The sequence below is a fragment of the Ornithorhynchus anatinus genome, chromosome 10 (genome assembly GCF_004115215.2).
Source record: "Ornithorhynchus anatinus isolate Pmale09 chromosome 10, mOrnAna1.pri.v4, whole genome shotgun sequence".
NCBI lineage: Eukaryota > Metazoa > Chordata > Mammalia > Monotremata > Ornithorhynchidae > Ornithorhynchus > Ornithorhynchus anatinus.
In genome coordinates this window covers 12,279,390-12,300,627 of record NC_041737.1, presented here as the reverse complement: position 1 = coordinate 12,300,627, position 21,238 = coordinate 12,279,390, and the positions used below count along the sequence as shown (strand labels likewise).

Genomic DNA, 21,238 nt, shown 5'->3' with positions numbered 1-21,238 from the left:
TGAACTACGCTGCCTATTTCACATTTAAGCTTTCTAAATCTTACAGCCAGAAAGGATCCTGACACGTCACCTGGGTGTCCTACTAGACCCAAGTCACTCTTTTTAAACTACAGCTACTTTGCAAGCCCTGTGAGTGAAGGACAGTGAAATCACCAAGGTTCAAAAAAACCCAGCAGTTAGCTCACTGCTGTACTCTACCCCTTTTAAAGTCCAGCAGTGAAAATGGCCTGGACTCTTTCAATCAATCAATAGTATTCATCGAGTACCTACTGTCTGCAGTGCATGGTACTGATTGGAAAAGTGGAGCAATGACATGGTCCCAGCTCTCACAGACCCTGCAATCTAGCAGAGGAGATATACTACAATAAATCCCAGCTACGAGGAAGTAATAAAGACACATATTAAAGTGCAAAGGTGAGAACCCAAGCACTTGGGTGGCTGCTAGGTGCTAAAATAGCAGTTGCAAGGGGTGGGAAGAGAGAAAGAGATAAAACAGGGAGATAGGAATTAATTGGGAAAGGTCCGGAGGCAATGTGATTTCACAAGGTCTTTGAAGCTTTCCAAGCCTCCCCACACCCCCCATTTTGTACTTCACCAATCTCCTTTAACAACCTAGTTTGCACATTTCGATGATCTCAACTGTCTCACCCTTGCCCAAATCCTCCTTCTGGCCTGGAAACCCCTTCTCCCTTCATATACAACAGACTACCACTCTCCCCACCTTCAAAGCCTTATTTAAAACACATCTTTTCCAACACTTTGTCCCTGCTTAAACTCTCTTTTCCCTTATTCCCTCTCCTTTCGGGACATAGCTGTAATAGCTGTCACAGCGCTTGGATGTGTACTTGATATACCCCCCACCCTCAGCACTTATGTACATATCTGTCATTTATTTATATTGCTGCCCGGCTCACCCTCTAGACTGTAAACTCACTGTGCACAGGGAACATGTCTGCCTAGGTTCTGAGTCCAGTGTTCTGCAGAGAGTAAGTGCGCAATACATTCCAATGATTGACTGATTTCAATATGGGGGGCCAAAAGTCTGCTGGACGTGAAGTGGGCAGAAGCAAGGGAGTGGGAAAGGTGGAGGGAATGAGCAAGAGGTCAGCTGCTCTGGGGAGAGAGCTCCAAACAGTGAGCTTTACCACAAGTATTTGAGCGTGCAATGTGTGCAGAAAACGGCACTAAATGCTTGGGAGAGTACAACAGAGTTGTTGGGCATATTCCCTACGCTCAAACAGCTAACAACCTAGTGGAGGAATGACACTTAAGGACTTACTGTGTGCTCAACACTGCACAAAACACTGCGGTAGCAACAATACAGTCAGATCAGACACCATCTGTACCACACAGGGTCAGTCTCACCTACACATTTCAGCCCCTTAAACACCATGCTACTCACCCCCATCCAGGGTTTGTGTATTTATCTTCACAGTCATTTGCTTTCTCTACCTGTAATTTGATTTAATGTCGTTTAAAGGCAGGGAATGCACGTCTGCTAATTCTGTTGTGCTCGCCCAAGGGCCTACTTCAGTGCTGCCCACAGAGTAAGCGCTCAATAAATACCAATGATTGATGAATGCCTGTTACACCCACTACACTGTAAACTCCCTTAAAACAAGGATTATGTTTATTCTATTGCACTCACTCAAGCAGTCACTATAATGCTCTGTACACAGCAAGTGCTAAATAAATACAACTGATTTACTGAGAACAGGTACCGGATCCCCATTTTACAGATAAGGAAAAAGGCGCAGAGAAGCCGAGCGACTTCCCCACAGTCATAATAATAATAATGGTGGTATTTAAGTGCCTACTACATGCAGAGCACTGTTCTAAGCGCTGGGGTAGATACAGGGTCATCAGGTTGTCCCACGTGAGGCTCACAGTTAATCCCCATTTTAAAGATGAGGGAACTGAGGCACAGAGAAGTTAAGTGACTTGCCCGTCACGCAAGAGTAAGGTGGGAGAGCTTGAATCAGTCACACAAGAGTAAGGTGGGAGAGCTTGAATCAGAACCCAGGTTTTCCCCACTTCCAGTCCTGGGCTTTTTCCACTAGGCCAAGCTGCTTCTCAAATTCATCCACTCGGTTCCCAAATAACAGACTCATAAGGGAAATTCGGTGAATGCTTTACGAATACTCAAGGAATAAGAGAATCCCACTTATATATTTATTTGTTAATGAGTTGTACATCCCCTTGATTCTATTTATCGCTATTGTTTTTGTCTGTCTCCCCGATTAGACTGTAAGCCCGTCAATGGGCAGGGACTGTCTCTATCTATTGCCCATTTGTATATTCCAAGCGCTTAGTGCAGTGCTCTGCACATAGCAAGCGCTCAATAAATACGACTGAATGAATATACATAAGTGCTGTGGGCTGAATATACATAAGTGCTGTGGAGCAGTGAGTGGTTGCCCCACAGGGGACAACCTGATCACCTTTTATTCTCTCCAGGGCTTAGAACAGTGTTTTGCACACAGTAAGTCACGTGGCTCAGTGGAAAGAGCCTGGGCTTCGGAGTCAGAGATCATGAGTTCGACTCCCGGCTCTGCCACTTGTCAGCTGTGTGACTGTGGGCAAGTCACTTCACTTCTCTGGGCCTCAGTTCCCTCATCTGTAAAATGGGGATTAAAAGTGTGTGAGCCCCACGTGGGACAACCTGATGACCCTGTATCTCCCCCAGCGCTTAGAACAGTGCTCTGCACAGAGCAAGCGCTTAACAAATACCAACATTATTATTAAGTGCTTAACAAACACCATCATTATTAGGGAGGCATAGGATGTGGGTTCTAATCCCCACCCCGCTGCTCTGTGTGATTTTGGACAAGTCATTTCACTTCTCTGGGCCTCAGTTCTCTCATCTGTAAAATGGGGATTAAAAGTGTGTGAGCCCCACGTGGGACAACCTGATGACCCTGTATCTCCCCCAGCGCTTAGAACAGTGCTCTGCACATAGTAAGCGCTTAACAAATACCAACATTGTTATTAACCAATACCAACATTAATATTATTATTCTTCTCTGGGCCTCAGTGACCTCATCTGTCAAATGGGGATGAAGACTGTGAGCCCCACGGGGGACAACCTGATGACCCTGTATCTCCCCCAGCGCTTAGAACAGTGCTCTGCACATAGTAAGCGCTTGACAAATACCAACACTGTTATTAACCAATACCAACATCAATATTATTATTCTTCTCTGGGCCTCAGTGACTTCATCTGTCAAATGGGGATGAAGACTGTGAGCCCAAAATGGGGGACAACCTGATTATCCTCTAGGTCCCCCAGCGCTTAGAGCAGTGCTTGGCACCTAGTCGGCGCTTAACCAATACTAACATTAATATTATTATTCTTCTCTGGGCCTCAGTGACCTCATCTGTCAAATGGGGATGAAGATTGTGAGCCCAAAATGGGGGACAACCTGATTATCCTCTAGGTCCCCCAGCGCTTAGAGCAGTGCTTGGCACCTAGTCAGCGCTTAACCAATACCAACATTACTGAGCGCGCCGGGCAGGTAGTAAGCGCTTAAGGAGGCCCCTCGTGATGACCCTGTCCCGCAACCCGGAGGGGGCAGGGGGCGATGGGGGAGACGCCCCCGGCCCCTTCCCCGCATCACCTGGTCCCGCCCGGGCCGGTCCTGTCCCACCTCGCCGCTCCGCGCATGCGCACGGCCGCTCCCGCCACGGCCGCTCCCGCGCCTGCGCACTGCCACCTCCCCGCCGCTAAAGCCCGCCGGGCAGAGCCACTTCCGGTCCCCGCCGGCCACTTCCGGTAGCGCCAGAAAAGTCCCGATCGGGGCGGGAGGGTGATCGGGCCCGTCCCTCCTTTGCGAACGGCCCCGGCCAGCGTTGGGCCCTTCCTCCTCCGCCAGGTGGGCGGGCGGCACTTGGGTTACTTACTTGGGCCGCGGGGATTTGGAGAGGGGGGGTGGCGGGAGGGATGTGTGACAGCCGCCGGTGGCTAATTAGGGCGTCCTTGTGGGAAAGGAGGGATCTCCAGCTAAAAGGGGGTGGGGAGGGAAGCGGCCTCCAGGGTGGCCCGGGTAGGTTTAAAGCGGGCCCCTCTGGGGCGGGCAATGGCAGCGGGCCGCGCTGCCTGCTGGGTATTTGAGTCCCGCCGGCCCCGCCCCCGGCCTGCGGCGGCGCATGCGCCCGGACTGACCTGGTCTCTAACGCGTCCGCCGGGGACTTCACCGCCCCCCCCCTTCGGGGCGGCTGAGTGTAGCGCCCCCTAGGGGCGGAGCGCCGTCCTACATCGGAATCCTGCCATTTGTGGAGCGCCCCCACTCTGTGCCAAGCGCTCGTCTGAGCATCCCTCCTGGGTCCCGAGACTCTTTTAAAAAACGGTCTCTGTTATTAATAGTAATTATAATAATGGTATTTATGAAGCGCTTACTATGTGCGAAGCACTCTTCTAAGCATGCCCGCTGCGTCCCAAGAATTTTTAAGAAATGGTCCATGTTAATAATTATTATAATTATTATAATAATGGTATTTGTGAAGCGCTTACTAAGTGCGAAGCACTCTTCTAAGCATGCCCACTGTGTCCCAAGAATTTTTTTTAAATGGTCCATGTTAATAATAATTATAATTATTATAATAATGGTATTTGTGAAGGGCTTACTATGTGCGAAGCACTCTTCTAAGCATGTCTCCTGCGTCCCAGGAATTTTTAAAAATGGTCCATGTTAATAATTATAATGATAATAATGGTATTTGTGAAGCGTTTACTATGTGTGAAGCACTCTTTTAAGCATGCCTGCTGTATCCCAAGAATTTTTTTAAAATGGTCTATGTTAATAATTATAATAATAATGGTATTTGTTAAGAGCTTACTATGTGCAAAACACTGTTCCAAGCATGCACGCTAGGTCGCGAGAATTTTTTAAAAATGGTGTATGTGATTAATAATGATTATAATTATAATAATAATGGTATTTGTGAAGCGCTTTCTATATGCAAAGCACTGTTCCCGAACATGCCCGCTGGGTCCTGAGAATTTTTGAAAAATGGTGTTTATTAATAATAATCATAATGGTTTTTGTTAAGCGCTTACTACGTGCCGAGCACTGTTCTAAGCACTGGGGTGGATGCAAGGTAATGAGGTTGTCCCACGTGGGGCTCACAGTCTTCATCCCCATTTTACAGACGAGGTCACTGAGGCCCAGAGAAGTTAAACGGCTTGCCCAAGGTCCCACAGCAGACAAGTGGCGGAGCCGGGATTAGAACCCGTATCGTCTGCCTCCCGAGGCCCGGGTTCTTTCCACCCTGCTTCCCGTACAAGCTGATGAGGTTGGACACAGACAGTGTCCCACGCGGGGCTGAGTCTTAATCCGTTTTTTTGGGCAGATGAGGTAACTGAGGCCCGGAGAAGTAAAGGGACTTGCCCAAAGTCACATAACTACCCGAGAAAGAGCAAAGAGAAGGAACAAGGCCATAAGAAGTAGTAGCAGAAATAGGGGAGGATGAGGTAGCTAAATAAATAATGAGGGCACCGGGCTGGTAATATCGCTGCAATTGGTTGCCATGAAAAGGGAATCTATTTCTGTAGAGGGTGATTTTTCATTTCATAGTCTTGATTTAAAATTCAGGGCAGTTTTTAATCGTAGCATCCATGGTTACCGTCTTTTTTTTTTTAATCGTAGCTTTTATGATTATCATCATTTCCTTGAGGGCAAGGGTCAGGTCTGTCAATTCGGTTATACTCTCCCAAGCGCTTAATACAGCACACGGTAAGGACTCAGTAAATCCCGTTGATCTATTCCGTTTTAAAAATCATGGTTGGCTGCGTTTGCGTGGGACGGAACGGATCTGAGGTGATCTAACTCTAGACCAGCTCCGTTTGGGTCAGGGACCATGTCTACCAACTCTGTTATGGCGAACTCTCCCAAGCGTGTAGTACAGTGCCCCGCACACGATAAGTGCTCAGTAAATACGACTGATTGATCGATACGTGGGATGTTGAGTTCGTCGATTGCCGTATATTCTTATTTAGCGTTGCAAGCTTTCCCCTTGCTCACGGACGGGTTCTAGGAAAGCGAAGAAGAGGCCACCAAATGGCTTTCAGTTGAGGGGGGTTGGAGAAGCAGCGTGGCTCAGTGGAAAGAGCATGGGCTTTGGAGTCAGGGCTCATGAGTTCAAATCCCAGCTCTGCCACTTGTCGGCTGTGTGACTGTGGGCAAGTCACTTAACTTCTCTGTGCCTCACTTCCCTCATCTGTAAAATGGGGATTAAGACTGTGAGCCCCACGTGGGACAACCTGATTCCCCTATGTCTACCCCAGCGCTTAGAACAGTGCTCGGCACATAGTAAGCGCTTAACAAATACCAACATTATTACATTATTATTTCCGTCGATCTCCTCAAGGTTCAGGATGGTCCGTAGTGGGAAAAACGGCAGCCTGCATCTGAAACAGATCGCGTACTACAAGCGCACCGGGGAATATCACCCAACAACCCTGCCCAGCGAAAGAAGTGGAATTAGACGAGCGGCCAAAAAATTTGATTTTAAAGGTAAAAAGCCTGAGGTCCTTGGTTCGGTAAACATCGGTCAGTTGGAATTTCCATTCTTCCAAATAAAGGGAGGAATTCACAGGCCAAACTGAGAAAGTCCGCCGGCCCACTGAACTCAAAGAAGGTCGACCCAAGTTTTTCCCGGGTAGAGGCTTTTTGTTCAGGCTTTCCCCAAACACCCTGATGTCCTTTCTGCCTAATCAACCTAAAGTTTCTGCCCCTCTCGGGAGGCAGAATGATAATAATAAAAATAGTATTAAGTGCTTACTCTCTGTCAGGCACTGTACTAAGTGCTGGGGTGATACAAGAAATTTGGTTTGGACTCAATCCCTGTCAACCTTTCATTCATTCGTATTTATTAAGCGCTTACTGTGTGCCAGATCACTGTACTGAGCGCTCTGTCCCACCTGGGGCTCACAGTCTCAATCCCCATTTTACAGATGAGACAACTGAGGCGCAGAGAACGAAGCGACTTGCCCAAAGTGACCCAGGAGACAAGTGGCAGAGCCGGGATTAGAACCCCGGTGCCTCTACAGGGCAGAGGATGGCGGGGAAGGGGTCGGTGGCATCGAGGAGATCAGGGCACAGGGAGCAGGGTGGATTGTGGTGTGAAGGTAGAATTGATGGGATTTGGTGGAGTATGTGAGTTGTAAGAGACAGATGAGTTGAGGACAACGCCAAGATCGTAGGCCGGTCAGATAGGGAAGCGCTTAGCACAGTGTCCTGCACCCAGTGAGTGCTCAGTAAATGCCACTCACTGGTTGATCGATTGACCAGAAAGTGACGTATCTTGTTTGCTGTCATTTGTTCCAGAAAAGAGGCTGTTTTACATTGGAAAGGACAGGAAGCAAAATCGTCTGGTAATTGTCTCAGAGGAGGAAAAGAGGAAAGTCCTAAGAGAGTGCCACGAAAATGACACCGGGGCCCATCATGGTATCTCCAGAACGCTCACGTTAGTGGAATCCAGTTACTATTGGACGTCCGTGACCAACGATGTCAAACAGTGGGTATGGTTTATAGGTGCAGAAGCATTTCACTGAATCTCTCATTCCCCTCTAATCTGTAAGATCCTTGCGGGCAGGGAATGTGTGACTGTATTGTATTGTCCCAAACAGTAAGTGCTCAGTGAATACCTTTGGTTGATTGATGGAACAGCCGAGACTGATTTTTCACCTTCAGACTCAGTCGATTATTTCTAGCGGGCTGGTATTTTGACCAAAGCAGTAGTTCGTGGTTTCTTTCGGGCGAGACAATTTAAGTGAGTAGAAAGTCACGTTGCAAAGTATTTTCTTCCTCAGTACATTCCATCAATCTTCCTGGAACGTGGTTTTCACCCCATTACTCTAGTGTAAATCTTCTCAGTAGTATGAGAAATAACACGGCCTCCCTCTCTCTCGGGTGGGACTCACAATTTTAAAAAGGAGGGCAATAAGGTGAGATGAAATAAAGCAATAAGATAACGTAAAGGCAAAGATCAGACATTCCCTGTCCGTCTCCCACTTTAGTCTGTGAGCTCGTTGTGGGCAGGAATAGGTCTGTTATATTGTACTCTCCCAAGCACAATGCTTTGCACACAGTAAGTGTTCAATAAGAATGAATGAATGAGTGAATCAGTCCATCAGTGGTATTTATGGAGCATCTCTTATGCGCAGAGCACTGTTCTAAGCACTTGGGAGGGTATAATAGAACAGAATTAACGGACACGTCCCCTGCCCATAAGGAGTTTACAGGCTAATGGAAATCATCCCTGCTGCTTTTGTTTTCCAAGCCGTCAATCAAGTGATATTTATTGAGCGCTTACTATAATAATTATGGTGTTTGTTAAGCGCTCACTATGTGCCGGGCACCGTACTAAGCGCTGGGGTGGATACAAGCAGATCGGGTTGGACACAGTCCCCGTCCCCCGTGGGGCTCGATCCCGCTAACAGTCTCAATCTCCATTTTCCAGGTGAGGTAACCGAGGCCCAGGGAAGTGAAGCGACTTGCCCAGGGTCCCCCAGCAGACAAGTGGCAGAGCTGGGATTAGAACTCATGACCTTCTTTGTCTGTCTACCGTGTGCAGAGCCCCGAAGCGAGCACGGGGGAGAGTAGAGTACAACCGGATTAGCAGACAGGGTCCCCGCCCCTTGACGAGTTTACGGTCTAGAGGGGCGGAGGCCAAGACTCATCCTTGTCGTCGACCTCCTTTCTAGGTTTCCGCCTGCCAGCACTGCCAGGTGTCGAAGCAGCCGCCCCTCCTCAAGGTGGAAGATCCTTGGGCGATCGTCGCCGTCGATCTGATGGGACCGTTTCTCAGCAGCAGCAGGAGCCAGAATCAGTACATCATGATGATGACGGACTTATTCACAAAATGGGTGGTGATTTCGCCTCTCCGGGACATTTCGGCGCCGGAGATTTCTAAAGCAATCGCCAATGCGTTCTTCTCCTATGGACCCCCTCAGAAAATAGTGATGGATCAAGGAGAAGAATTTATTTATCAGGTAAAAAGAGCTCCCCCGCCCCAAATCTTTAATTTAAAGAAGGCCACGAGAAGCGGTGAGGCCTGGGCGTCAGAAGGATCTGGGTTCTAATTCCAGATCTGCCAGTTTGGCGCTTGACCTTGGGCAAATCACTTCACTGGGCCTCGGTTTCCTAACTGTAAAATGGGGATTTGAAACCTGTTCTCCCTCCTACTTGGACTGTGAGCCCCATGCAGAACAGGGACTGCGTCAGACCTAATTAACTTGAACCTACCCCGGCGCTTAGAACAGTGTTCGACGCACAGAAATATGAAGAAATATCATGGAAATTTTTAAAAAATAGAATAAATAAAATACAGGACGTTCTAAAACACGAGGCGATGTTGGTTTCTCAGATTATGAGAAAAGAGCAGGCGTCAGCCTAACACAGCTAAGTAGATTCTATCTTCTGAAAGTCTGAGAAGATATCCCTTTAATTGAGATCGTCTCTGAAAGTGATTCAGACATCAGGCTGACTGAAAGTAATTCCCTTGGACGAGGATACGAGTTTTCGATTCTAAATTTACATTCCTCTGTTTGGTGAGTAAGAGTTTCAGCTAGCGATGTTTTGGAGAGGGAGGCAGGGCGTCCTCTTTTAGAATGATTTGATTGCGTCGGGTATGCTTAAGCCAGCTAATGGGAAATTCAACCGTCAGACCCGTGTGGAGACCGAACCAAACAATATACTTATTATCTGGAGTTATTTAATGTTGCCAAACGAGAAGTTAGCAGTGTCGCACCTTGAATCAACAGTATCTTGCTTTTTGGGTTTTTTTCCCCTTTTTTCACCTGTCACTTCCTATGATCTCAGCTCAAGAAATAGCTTTGAGAATCCCTGGGCCTACACAGTTTCCGCTCACCCCATGACCATTTTTCTCACTGGTTCTGTTCTTAGGAGCCCACTCTTCCTCGCTGATGACTCTACCCAATTCGATTGGTCCCCATTCATCCAGTCGTATTTATTGAGCGCTTACTGTGTGCAGAGCACTGGACTAAGCACTTATCATCGGCTGTGGAGAAAACTGCTACCTGCTTGCTGTAAATCTGATTTCCCACCCGAACCCAACGGAAGGCCTCCTGCCCTCCTTCCTTTGACCTGGATTTTCTTTCGATCCTAGGTACAAGGTTGGCTTAGTTTTGTTACACGCTATGGTGGTGAACGTACGGTATTTGTTAAATGTCTACTATGTGCCAGGCTCTGTTCTAAGCACTGGAGTGGATTCAAGCAAATCGGGTTGGACACAGTCCCTGTCCCACACAATAATAATATAATAATGTTGTATTTGTTAAGCGCTTACTACGTGCAGAGCACTGTTCTAAGCGCTGGGGTAGACATAGGGGAATCAGGTTGTTCCACGTGGGGCTCACAGTCTTAATCCCCATTTTACAGATGAGGGAACTGAGGCACAGAGAAGTGAAGTGACTTGCCCACAGTCACCCAGCTGACAAGGGGCAGAGTCGGGATTCGAACCCATGTCCTCTGACTCCCAAGCCCGGGCTCACAGTCTCAATCCCCATTTTAGAGATGAGGTAACAGACACAGAGAAGTGAAGTGACTTGCATGGGCTTGGAAATCAAAAATTCATGGGTTCTAATCCCGGCTCTAACACTTGTCTGCTGTGTCACCTTGGGCAAGTCCTTTAACTTCTCTGTGCCTCAATTATAATAATAATAATAAGGGCATTTAAGCACTTACAGTTTTAATCCCCATTTTATGCAAGTCACTTCACTTCTCTGGGCCTTAGTTTCCTCATCAGTAAAATGAGGAGGAAATACGTGTTCTCCCTCCCCCTGAGACTGTGAGCGCCAGCTGGGACAGGGACCGTATTCAGTCTGGTGATCTTGAATCCTCCCTTAGTGCTTAGACCAGCACTTGGAATATAGTCAGCCCTTAACAATAGAACACGGACCTAGAAGTCAGAAGGTGGCGGGTTCTAATTCTGGCTCCACCACTGGTCTGTGAGACCTTGGAAAATAATAACGATAATAATAATAGTTATGGTACTTGGCAAGCGCTTACTATGTGCCAGGCACTGTATCCACTGGGGTGGATACAAGCGAATTGGATCGGACACACTCCCTGACCCATGTGGGGTTCACCGTCTCAATTCCCATTTTACAGATGAGATACTGAGAAGCAGCGTGGCATAGTGGAAAGATCCCAGAACCTGGGAGTCAGAGGTCATGGATTCTAATCCCGGCTCTGCCACTGATCAGCTGTGTGACTTCGGATAAGTCACTTGCCTTCTCTGTGCCTCAGTTCAATCATCTGTAAAATAGGGATTAAGACTGTGAGCCCTGCGTGGGACAACCTGATGACCTTGTATCTACCCCAGGGCTTAAAACAGTGCTCGGCACATAGTAAGTGCTTAAATGCCATTATTATTATTATTATAACTGAGGCACAGAGAAGTTAAGGGATATGCCCAAGGTGACACAGCAGACAAGTGTTAGAGCCGGGATTAGAACCCGTGAACTTCTGATTTCCAGGCCCATGCAAGTCACTTCACTTCTCTGGGTCTGTTACCTCAACTGTAAAATGGGGATTGAGACTGTGAGCCCCATGAGGGACAGGGACTGTGTCCAACCCGATTGGCTTGTATCCACCCAGCGCTTAGTACAGTGCCTGGCACACAGTAAGGGCTTAACAAATATTACAATTATTGTTATTATTATCAAGTACCATAATTATTTTGGAGCATAAAGAATGAAATCCAAGTGGAACGAGAAGGCATGAGTTAAAATCATATTCTAAGCTAATGACAAAAATATGCGCCGCAGAGGAAAAAAAGAAATATAATGCCTGCTTTTGTTTTTAAGATCAACACCGAGCTGTGTGGGCTCTTTGGGACAAAGCTGATAGTGACCGCCCACCCCTCTCCCTCAGACGATGGGAATGAAAGGATGCTTGGGGTAATGAAAACCTTCCTTCCCCAGTACTGCACTGAACACTCCAGCGACTGGGACGCCCATTTGTCGGCCGTGGCATTTGCCTTCAACTCGACTCCTCTGGTATGTGCTTTCTCAAGCACTTTTTTCGACGGTACTGTGGGGCCAAGCACATATTAGGCACTGGAGTAGATGCAACGTAAGATACTCTGTATGTATTTATATTAATGACCGTCTCCCCTTCTAGACTGTAAGCTCACGGCGGGCAGGGAATGTGTCTGTTTTAGTGTTCTCTCCCAAGCGCTTAGTAGAGCGCTCCGCGTACGTGAAGCACACAATGAATACGGTCGAGTGAATGAATGAAAAGCCAGTTGGACCCAGCCCCTGTACCACATGGGGCCTCCGCTCCAAGTCAGAAGCTTTTATCCCCATTTTACGGGCGAGGAAACCAAAGCCCGGAGAAGTGAAGTGACTTGCCCAAGGTCACACAGCAGACGAGGAGCGGAGCCGGGATTAGAAGCCGGATCCTCCCGACTCCCACTAGTAGGGAATGAGGGTTCTTCCGGAGAGGCCTACGCCAGCTGAACCCATTCGCCCCCTTTGCTTTTCTCCAACAGGGATCTACCAAAAACACACCGTATTTCCAGATGTTCAATCGAAATCCTCACGTCCCCGAGACTCCAGAGGTACTGCGTGAAGTAGAAGGTGTTCACGTGTGTGTGTTTGCCAAAATCCTGGACGCCATTAAAGAAGCGGATAGAGCAGCAGAGACCAAGATTCCTAGTCGCCAGGTAATTCAGTAACCTCCTCGCGGGATCATGCTCACAACTCTATTGCGTCGTACTCTCCCAAGCACTTAGTTCAGTGCTCTGCACACAGTAAGCGCTCAGTAAATACCGCCATTTGATTGGTTGATTGATTAAAAAGCCCCACTCTCAAAAGCGGGTGGTCGAGTTTGTTAAAATGAGAATCGTCCCTGGCGGTCATTTAGCTCAATCAAAGGTATTTACTGAGCGCTTGCTACGTGCAGAGCACTGTACTAAGCGCTTGGGAGAGTAGAACGCAATAGCGTCCAAAGAGCGTCCAAGCTTCTTTACGTCAAGTTGGGCCCATTTCATTTTGCACAATGGACTCGTGAGGGATTGGGGAACTCCACGCGTTTGCCCGCCGGAGAAAAAAGAAGGGCGTCTACCTTGCTTTCCATTCCTTCGCGCAGATGGAGAGCGGAATTCCCGATGAAGAGCCAAGCAGAAGCAAGATCGCCCCTAAAAGGAAAGCGAAGCAGTTAAATCCCTTCCATCTGAAAGTCGGCCACGAAGTTGTCCGGCAAAGGAAAAACCGGTGGAAGGACGGCCGATTCCATTCGGAGTGGGTGGGGCCTTGCGTCATAGACTACGTTACTGACGGTGGATGTGCCGTTCTACGGGACGCCACTGGCTCCAGGCTTAAAAGGCCCATCAAAATGTCTCACCTGAAGCCTTATATAAGAACCTCCGGAGACCAAGGTAAATTTCCATCTGGGCTTTGAATTCACCTCCCGTGTGTTGAATGGAACAAAGGCAGGATTTTGACAGCTAGGCCCAGGTTACAGGTAGAAAATGACTTAAATGACTTAAAATAATGCCTTGATTATTTGTTTGCTCTTTAACATTGTTGTACATTTCTTGGACCCTTTATAATTCTACGTAAATCAAGGGGCCCTCTGACGGGACTTTAGGTGGTTTAGTGTTTTTTTTTTTCTTTTTACTTTTTATCGTTTTGTCAGGCAGTTGACTTCAGACTTTCATTAGTGAGTTGCTCACAGTTCCTATGGACATTGTCGTAGGAAACTGTCGCGACAGTGCTGTTGTGTTTTTAAAAAAACCCATCTTAAGGAAATTTAAGTTATCGTAGTCTCTTCTTTTTTTTTAATGGTCTTTTTTAAGCATTTATTCTGCCAAGCATAGCGTTACCTCGGGCAAATCAATTAACTTCTCTGTGCCTCAGTTCACTCATCTGCAGAATGGGGATTCGGTACTTGTTGTTCTTCCTACTTAGGGTATGAGCACCATGTGGGACCTGATTATCTTGTATCACTCAGTACAATGCTTGGCACAAAGTAAGCACCTAATAGATTCCTAAACATTCCACAGTTCTAAGCGCTGAGGTAGATACAAGATAATCAAGTAGGACACAGACCCTGTCCCACACAGGGCTCACATCCTCATTTTAGAGATGGGGTACCTGAGGCACAGAGAAGTGAAGTGACTTACCCAACCTCACACAGCAGAGACGTGGCAGAGCTGGGATTAGAATCCAGGTCCTCTGACTCCCAAACCTGTGCTCTTTCCACTAGGCCACGCTGCTTCTTGATTGCTGTGCACATGTGCACAGCTGTTTTTCCTGAAGCCACCTGGAGCTTTATTCAGACAGACATGCTTTGTTGGAAAAATATCCTCCAATTCTGCCGTCTCCCTTAATTCAGCTCTCCAAAACGTGTAGTGGAGGCATGCGTTTTAGGAGGACTGGTGTTATTAAATATTTCTCACTGCTTCAGGGATAAGGTTAGTCGCATGAGGAAATTCATCTGGATTGTCCTTCCCAAAAGGGTTTATATCCAAGAACATAAAAGGCAGGATGACAAGAGGAATGTTTCTAATTGTATTTCTTAGAACTTCAATTTAGCAGGTGGAGTCAGATAAAAAATTAGTAACTTTTGGGAAAACCATCAGCCAAAGGCTAGTTATGAAGGGATCTGGTCAATTTATGATGCAGCACGGTGGTCGTGGCAAAAGATGGCCGTGGGATTTGACGAAGAGCCCATGAAACCAGAGGCCTAAATAAGATGATGCCTTCTCTCTTGATAGATTTAGGAGAACTGCATTTGTTTCCCCCCTTCGCAAATTTCTCCCTTAATTCAGTGCTCTCCCCACAGTTGGCCACCAAAAAAATACCACTGATTGGTCGTTTGATAAATATTACTTCTGATACTTTCACTTTCCTCCAAATTTTCCCATTCCATACTGGAAGATATCCTGGTGAATATCTGTCTAGAGTCTTACTTGATTGGACATTGATTCAGTTGGGCAAGTTGTTTTCGAAAGAGCGGCCGTGTGTTTGAGGTGTCGAGCCGAATCTGTCATTGCTTTTCTTTTCCAGCTTTCAGCGCCACATCGAAAGTTCATTGTTCAAAGAACATCTGCTTTTGTTGCCAGGTTCTAGCCCTGCCTTATCTCAGGCCCACTGGGAAGGGAGCACATTCTGTTCTTCGCCTGCAGGTTGTTATTTTAGTTTAGCTGGACCTGTTCCGTGCTAAGTGCCCTATCCAGTTGAATAGTTCTGTTGAGCGGTGTTTGCAGTGAGAAAAAAAGTCCAAGGAAATGGATTTATTTGGTCAATTTTGCTCTCAAATGATTCTGCCTTCATCTTCTTTGTTATATAAATATCCTAGGAGGAGGGAGTTGAACTCCCAGTCAATCAATCAGTGGAATTTATTGAGCGCTCAGTGTGCAGAGCACTGTACTAAGCACTTGGGAGAGTACAGTAAAAGAGAGGCGGTAGACACGTTCCCTGCCCAAGAGGAGTTTACAGTCTAGAGGGGGAGATAGACGTAACTGTTGCTGGGTAGGGATTGTCTCTATCTGTTGCCAAATTGTACTTTCCAAGCGCTTAGTACAGTGCTCTGCACACAGTAAGTGCTCAATAAATACAATTGAGTGAATGATTAATTGTGATATTTGTTAAACACTTAATCTTGTGCCAAGCACTGTACTAAGCGCTGGGGTGGAATACAAGCAAATCAGGTTGGACACAATCCCCGTCCGATGTGGAGCTCAGTTTCAACCTCCATTTTGCGGATGAGATAACTGAGGCCTAGAAAAGTGAAGTGATTTGCCCAAGGTCACCCAGTAGACAAGTGGCAGACCAGGGATTAGAACTCGTGACCTTCTGACTCCTAGGCCCGTGATCTACCTACCACACCGTGCTCCTCTCTTCCGGATATGTACATAAGTGCTCTGGGGTTAAGAGTGAGGTGACTATCAGGTGCTTAAGGGATACAGATCAAAGCGCATAGATGACAACACAGAAGAGAGAGGGAGGGGAGAGTTCTTGTTAGAGGTTCTTTTTATCTTCTCATCGGTCATCCATATTAGTTTTGAAGGCACGCTTTCCAAATCTTTGCATTTATTCTGCTTAGGAGGGACTTCCTTTTTTTTCCTCCCACGTTTTTCACCTTTTCTGCTCGATGCACCCAGAGTCCTCTTATGATTAGCTAAAGCGCCCTGTACACATCCTTGTCTTAATATACAGAGGTTTCACTGTACTTGCCTTAGGGTTATCGATTAAATCAGGCCCCCTGGAGGTATGAAAGTTCCATATTTCAGAAGGGTACGACTTTAAAAAATTATATTCAGGAAGGATATACTACTTACTGACTCCCAGGCCCGTGCTCTATCCACTACACCATGCTGCTTCCCTAGGAGGACAGTCCGGCCTAAGAGTCGCAAGGTCACGGGCTCTAATCGCGGGTCCCCCACTCGTCTGCTCTGTGATCTTGGGCAAGTCACTTCACTTTGTCTCAGTTCCCTCATCTGTAAAATGGGGATCAAAACTGTGAGCACCACATTGGAGAGGGACTGTTTCTAACCCGATTTGCTTGTATCCACCACAGGGCTTAGTACAGCGCTTGGCATGTAGTTAAGGGCTTAACAAACATCATCCTTCGTCTCTGTTCCTTTCCATCTCTCCTGATAGATTCTAAGCTTTTGGAGAGCAGGGATCATATCTGACCACTCTAGTGTAATAATAATAATGATGTTGGTATTTGTTAAGCGCTTACTATGTGCCGAGCCCTGTTCCAAGCGCTGGGGTAGATACAGGTTAATCAGGGTGTCCCACGTGGGGCTCACAGTCTTACTATCGCAAGCACTTAGAACAGCGCTCTGCATACAGTAAGCGCTCAATAAATACCATCGAGTTGATTGGGAGAACCATTCGAACCCACTGGGAGGAGCCTGGGGTCAGGCCACTGAAGCCGCTGCGACTCCATCAGTGCCATCCTTCAGGATTGGCTAGTTAACCTGTAGGGCACAGACTACCTGCTTGGACCACTGGTAGCGAGAAATCCTGGGTGGGATTCCTGGAAGTAGGAGGCCCCGGGGGTCCCTGTCAGGGAAGGTAAGTTTTCCCACTCCTTGGCGCTCCCTTCACTCCGTGTCGGCAATCAGGAGCGAGACCCTGTGGAAGTGATCTGCCCAGGACCTCCATCTTGGGTAACTCTGCCCTTGATAGGCCTGGTGCTTTTAGCAGCTCTGTCGCTGTGTCTCAATCGTTTTAAGGAACGGCATTTGGTTTAGAAATTTACCATACTGGTACGAGTCCAAGGTTGGTCGGTTGTTCGTTTTTTCCCTGCCACAGCCTTGGTTGTGACTTGGGAACAGTTTTCTTTGTCTTGCTGCAACTCCAGAGACCATTTTTCATCGACATCATTTATCGAGCACCGAACTAGCTTACGAGTGTACATCAGGTGATTGAGGCAGGGTCTCGCCCTGTAAGTCTACAAGATTATTTTGGAGATGACAACTCAAACCTCCCAGGCATTCCCTGATGAATTCCCCATTCTCTTGGCGATGCCCTTCGTAGACGTAGTCTGCTCTCCTTTATCACCTGAGATTTATTTTTTGTTTATCCACTTGCACTTGTTGTTTTTCTCTGTGCTCATCTGCTCTTTTAACTACTGTATGTCTCTCTCTTACGTGCTCTTCACATTGGATTGTAAGCTTCTTGAGTTCAGGAGTCATGTCTTCTACTCCTGTTTATTTCCCAAGCACCATCTAGCGCAGGGCTGTGTACATAGAGGCCGCTTAAATCGTACTGCTGGCAGCTGCATTAAAAAAGAAAATTTTGAAAAGATTTTCCGGTTAATTGTCCCATGTTCTGCTGCCAGATTTCATTTATGGTTGTATCCTGTTGAAATGTTCAACAGGTAACAAGGCTAATATCTGCAGACCCTAAGCTCCTTGGCAGGGATCAACATCTGCCAACTTTGTTGCACTGAGCTTTCCCAAGCGCAAAGCAAGTGCTCAATAAATACCTTTGACTGATTGCAAATGGTAGAACTCTGTAACATGATCCTAAATTGCTGCCTCACATAAATAAGCCAAGAAAATTAAGTTTCCCCTCACACCAATTTGTTTGGGTTTACAGAAAGTGTTCTTACATATCTGTTGAGTGTTTAACTATATTTGCTCACTTCAACAGTCTTCTTGACTGTAAGGCAGAGATGGTACCTAACCAACGGTTAAACTGTATTCCCCCAAGTACAGCTTAGTACAGTGCTCTGCTCAGAGTAAGCCCTCAATTAATGGTAAACCGTTATATATCAATCAATTTATATTTTTATTGCCTCCCCGTTTAGAGAAGGGGATTAAAGTGCTTTTATTTTTTCCCCCAAAAATAGTACAGGGCTCTGCACCCAGTTAGTTGCTCAGATACTTCTGCTGATATTAGTATTACGAGTTTTTCATCTTCTGAGTACTTAATTCGTAGGGACCTGTGGGACCCAAGGAAAATTTGACCTTTTGTCCCAGAGATGAAGACCTAATCGTATCCAGCGCTTAGAGCAGTGCTTTGCACATAGTAAGCACTTAACAAATGCCATCATCATTATTATTAGTTCATTTACCTTTGCAATCGTCCACTATTACGCCAGTTCATTCTGTTTAGAGAAGACGATTCGCCTTCAAAAGAGCCAACTCACCAAACACATGATTTCTTGGTGTTTCAGGTAGCCATCATCTCCTCCAAGGCCCCGCAGCGGTCGATCACGACTACATCGGAACGTCTGAAATTACAGTTGGATCCCGCCACCCTGGCGTCCCGCCGAAAGATACATCCCCACGGGCGTCCGACGACGAATCCCCAACGTCAGGCGAGGATCACGAACTATCAGAGAGCAAAAATCCCGACGGTTCTCCACTCCCGGAAGATCACAGAATGCGGCCAGCTAACCGAACTCCAGGAAAGTCAACCTTCTATCGTCTTTTGGACGCTTCTAGTCAAGTCACTGAGTAGTTAAAGGTGTAACCTGGCACATCTGGCCCCCTTATAGCTCGCTAGCTGTGCGTCTAAGGGGCCAAGGAAAGTAAGTCCCTTTTCAGCTTCTCAAGCCTTAACTTGTGGAAACACATCCGATGGCTTTATTTACACGTGTGTCATTCGTATACGTTTCACCGTCTTGACTAGGATGGCAAAATGTGCTGTAAACGTCCAGTTATGCGATCGTAAGTAGTAATCGTTGTGATAGGTGTCAAATACTTACTGTGCGCCAAGCACTGTTCTAACTGCTGGGGTAGGCAGAAGATAATCGGGTCGGATTCACAGTCCCTGTCCCGCATGGGGCTCGCAGTCTAAGTAAGAGGGAGGACAGGAATGAATTCGCATTTTACAGATGGGGAAACTAGGTACAGCAGCTAAGCGACTTACCCAAGGTCACACAGTAGGCAAGTGGCAGAGCCGGGATTAGAACCTAGATCCTCTGACTCCGAGGCCCGGGCTCTTTCCACACTAGGTCACACTGCACCTCTCCTGCCTCATCTTCACTGGTGGACATCTTTAAAGGGGAAGGACAGTTCCAGAAGGGCGGGCGGATCACTCGACAGCACTTAACATTGTGTCAGGATTCAGAAAATGCACGTTTCAATCATTTTGAGGTTCCCATTCCTGCTAGATCCTGAAAAGGTACTGAATCTTCCACCTATTTCTCTAGGCACATCCAAGCTCTCCTCATCTGCTTCTTGATTAACGTAAGGTTATCCAGAGCCTCGATTTTTCCCGATGACATGGAACTGGTAGACCAAAGTGGCAGATCAGTGTGCAGGATGTTTATAAAAGATAAGGAGGGCAACTCACTGGATCATAGCAATGAGAACTTGGTTTCTGACAGGTTAGAAGAAGAAATAAAATCAGTCTGGGGGGGCTGCTAGAGGGCAGCAGGAAGAGGGAACGATTAATACTAATCCCCTACTCAATTGCATTTGCAATTTGAGACGGGTTTCCTCTTGGCTTTGATTCTGCTTTATCCAAGTGTTTAGCCCGGAGAGTGATACACACCTAAGATATCTCTTGATTTTTACATATGAATGCCAATGGTTTATTTGGGTTTTTGCTCTTTTCTCTGCTATATAAGGAAATACCTTACAACTGTCACACAAAACGGTCGGTAGAAGACCCGAGTAAAAGTTGGGCCGTAGCAGCGGTCGGGGTATTAAAAGAGGTGTAGATCAAAAACCTTCAAAGCTCGCCAAGGACACTCGGACAGGAAATGCTCTGAGAACACTTTATTACACAAATTACATTCAGATTCTGAAAATAGTGTTCTAACAGTTTAACCATTGAAAAATAAGACATCCCATAAACACACCAACCAAAGAAGAAAACAAAATTAAATAGACTTTATTTCTTTCCCTCGTGGCAATATAATGTTAGTGATTTTAAAAAAATAGACGGAGATTTAGCAGCTTCATCTTGGTGTGGCCGCATCTCCTCTGTACTGCCGCCATCGACTGAGAATGCTGAGTAGGAAAGGCACCAAAGAAAGAAATCAGCAGCAAAGTGCTATTGGAAAATACTGGGTTAAAGCAGAGAACGGGGCTATTTACACACACAGAAAAGTCCCCAACTGTAAATGGACAAATGCCGACAGCCTTCGAACTGCCGTTACAATCCCACAAGAGGACTGTTTTCTCTTACCGGATGTTGGACGGGGCACGGCGCTAGGATGAACTTTCCGGACTCTCCTCCACTCGAAACCAAACTAGATCAAAAGTAAAGGAAACAAACCAAAAAAAAAAACAACCCAAGAGTGTACAGCCTACAATTAAATTCACAAAACTTTAAACGTGCTAAAGGGATCTGGCGATCTCGGCGAAACTGTTCCTCGTGGGAAATCCAAGAGTTTCAGGAGGAAGGGGGGGCTGTCGTTGCGGGCAGGGGAGCAGAGTACTCTTCTTCCGACTCACTGCCGTCATCTTCGTCCTTTTCCTGATCGCTCCCCTCGGTGCTGAGCCGGTCGAACCCTTTCCGGCTGTAGCCTTTGCGACTCGCGAAGAAGTTTCCCAGGTTTAGGCCTCCGCGGCCTTTTCCTGTAAAAGGAAGAGAAGAACGCTGCAGGTGGGGCTCTCGACTTCCTCTTCCGATTTTGCCCTGGCCTACTCTGAATCTTTCTCCCGTCGCCCTCTTCGGCCAGAGACGTTCGAGGAGCACGAGAGGAAAAGAGCGCGCGGTGGGGGAGAGAGAACAAAGAGATCCTAGGTGGAATGCCCCTCCCGGAATCTCGACTCACATCCTTTAGACCAGGTT

At 47.0% G+C, this 21,238-nt stretch overlaps 3 protein-coding genes across 32 annotated transcripts in view; 1 reads left to right on the top strand and 2 right to left on the bottom strand.

The window, feature by feature from the left end:
• Positions 1–4,054, bottom strand: part of PPIP5K2 (diphosphoinositol pentakisphosphate kinase 2) — a 61,120-nt gene extending 57,066 nt beyond the window's left edge. For 5 of the 18 annotated variants that reach the window (XR_005660469.1, XM_029073911.2, XM_039913264.1 and 2 more), the window contains exon 1: positions 3,901–4,054. The gene's annotated coding sequence lies outside the window, so the exon portion shown is untranslated. Of the gene's footprint in view, positions 1–1,402; positions 1,453–3,617; positions 3,683–3,900 lie in introns of those variants that run through there. The other 13 variants (XM_029073913.2, XM_039913267.1, XM_039913268.1 and 10 more) reach the window with 8 other exon arrangements.
• Positions 3,769–19,165, top strand: GIN1 (gypsy retrotransposon integrase 1). 2 transcript variants are annotated; one of them, XM_007671793.3, is made up of 8 exons: positions 3,769–3,872; positions 6,367–6,512; positions 7,326–7,519; positions 8,705–8,992; positions 11,831–12,022; positions 12,517–12,690; positions 13,116–13,404; positions 18,666–19,165. In XM_007671793.3, the coding sequence occupies exons 2-8, from the start codon at positions 6,374–6,376 to the stop codon at positions 18,950–18,952; spliced, it is 1,563 nt and encodes a 520-aa protein (XP_007669983.1). In that variant the 5' UTR covers positions 3,769–3,872; positions 6,367–6,373; the 3' UTR covers positions 18,953–19,165. The 2 variants fall into 2 exon arrangements, with proteins under 2 accessions (XP_007669983.1, XP_028929755.1); XM_029073922.2 differs by lacking the exon at positions 11,831–12,022.
• A 1,037-nt stretch (positions 19,166–20,202) lies between these two features.
• Positions 20,203–21,238, bottom strand: part of PAM (peptidylglycine alpha-amidating monooxygenase) — a 180,813-nt gene continuing 179,777 nt past the window's right edge. For all 12 annotated transcript variants that reach the window (XM_029074123.1, XM_029074128.1, XM_029074129.1 and 9 more), the window contains one exon: positions 20,203–21,021. In XM_029074123.1, the coding sequence (XP_028929956.1) occupies positions 20,837–21,021 (185 nt within the window). In that variant the 3' untranslated portion in view covers positions 20,203–20,836. The remainder of the gene's footprint in view (positions 21,022–21,238) is intronic.

Coding starts and splice junctions, on each gene's coding strand:
- GIN1 (XM_007671793.3), top strand. CDS start 6,374: ATGGTCCGTAGTGGGAAAAACGGCAGCCTGCATCTGAAACAGATCGCG. Junction 6,513..7,325: donor CAAAAAATTTGATTTTAAAG/GTAAAAAGCCTG, acceptor CATTTGTTCCAG/AAAAGAGGCTGTTTTACATT. Junction 8,993..11,830: donor GAGAAGAATTTATTTATCAG/GTAAAAAGAGCT, acceptor TTTGTTTTTAAG/ATCAACACCGAGCTGTGTGG.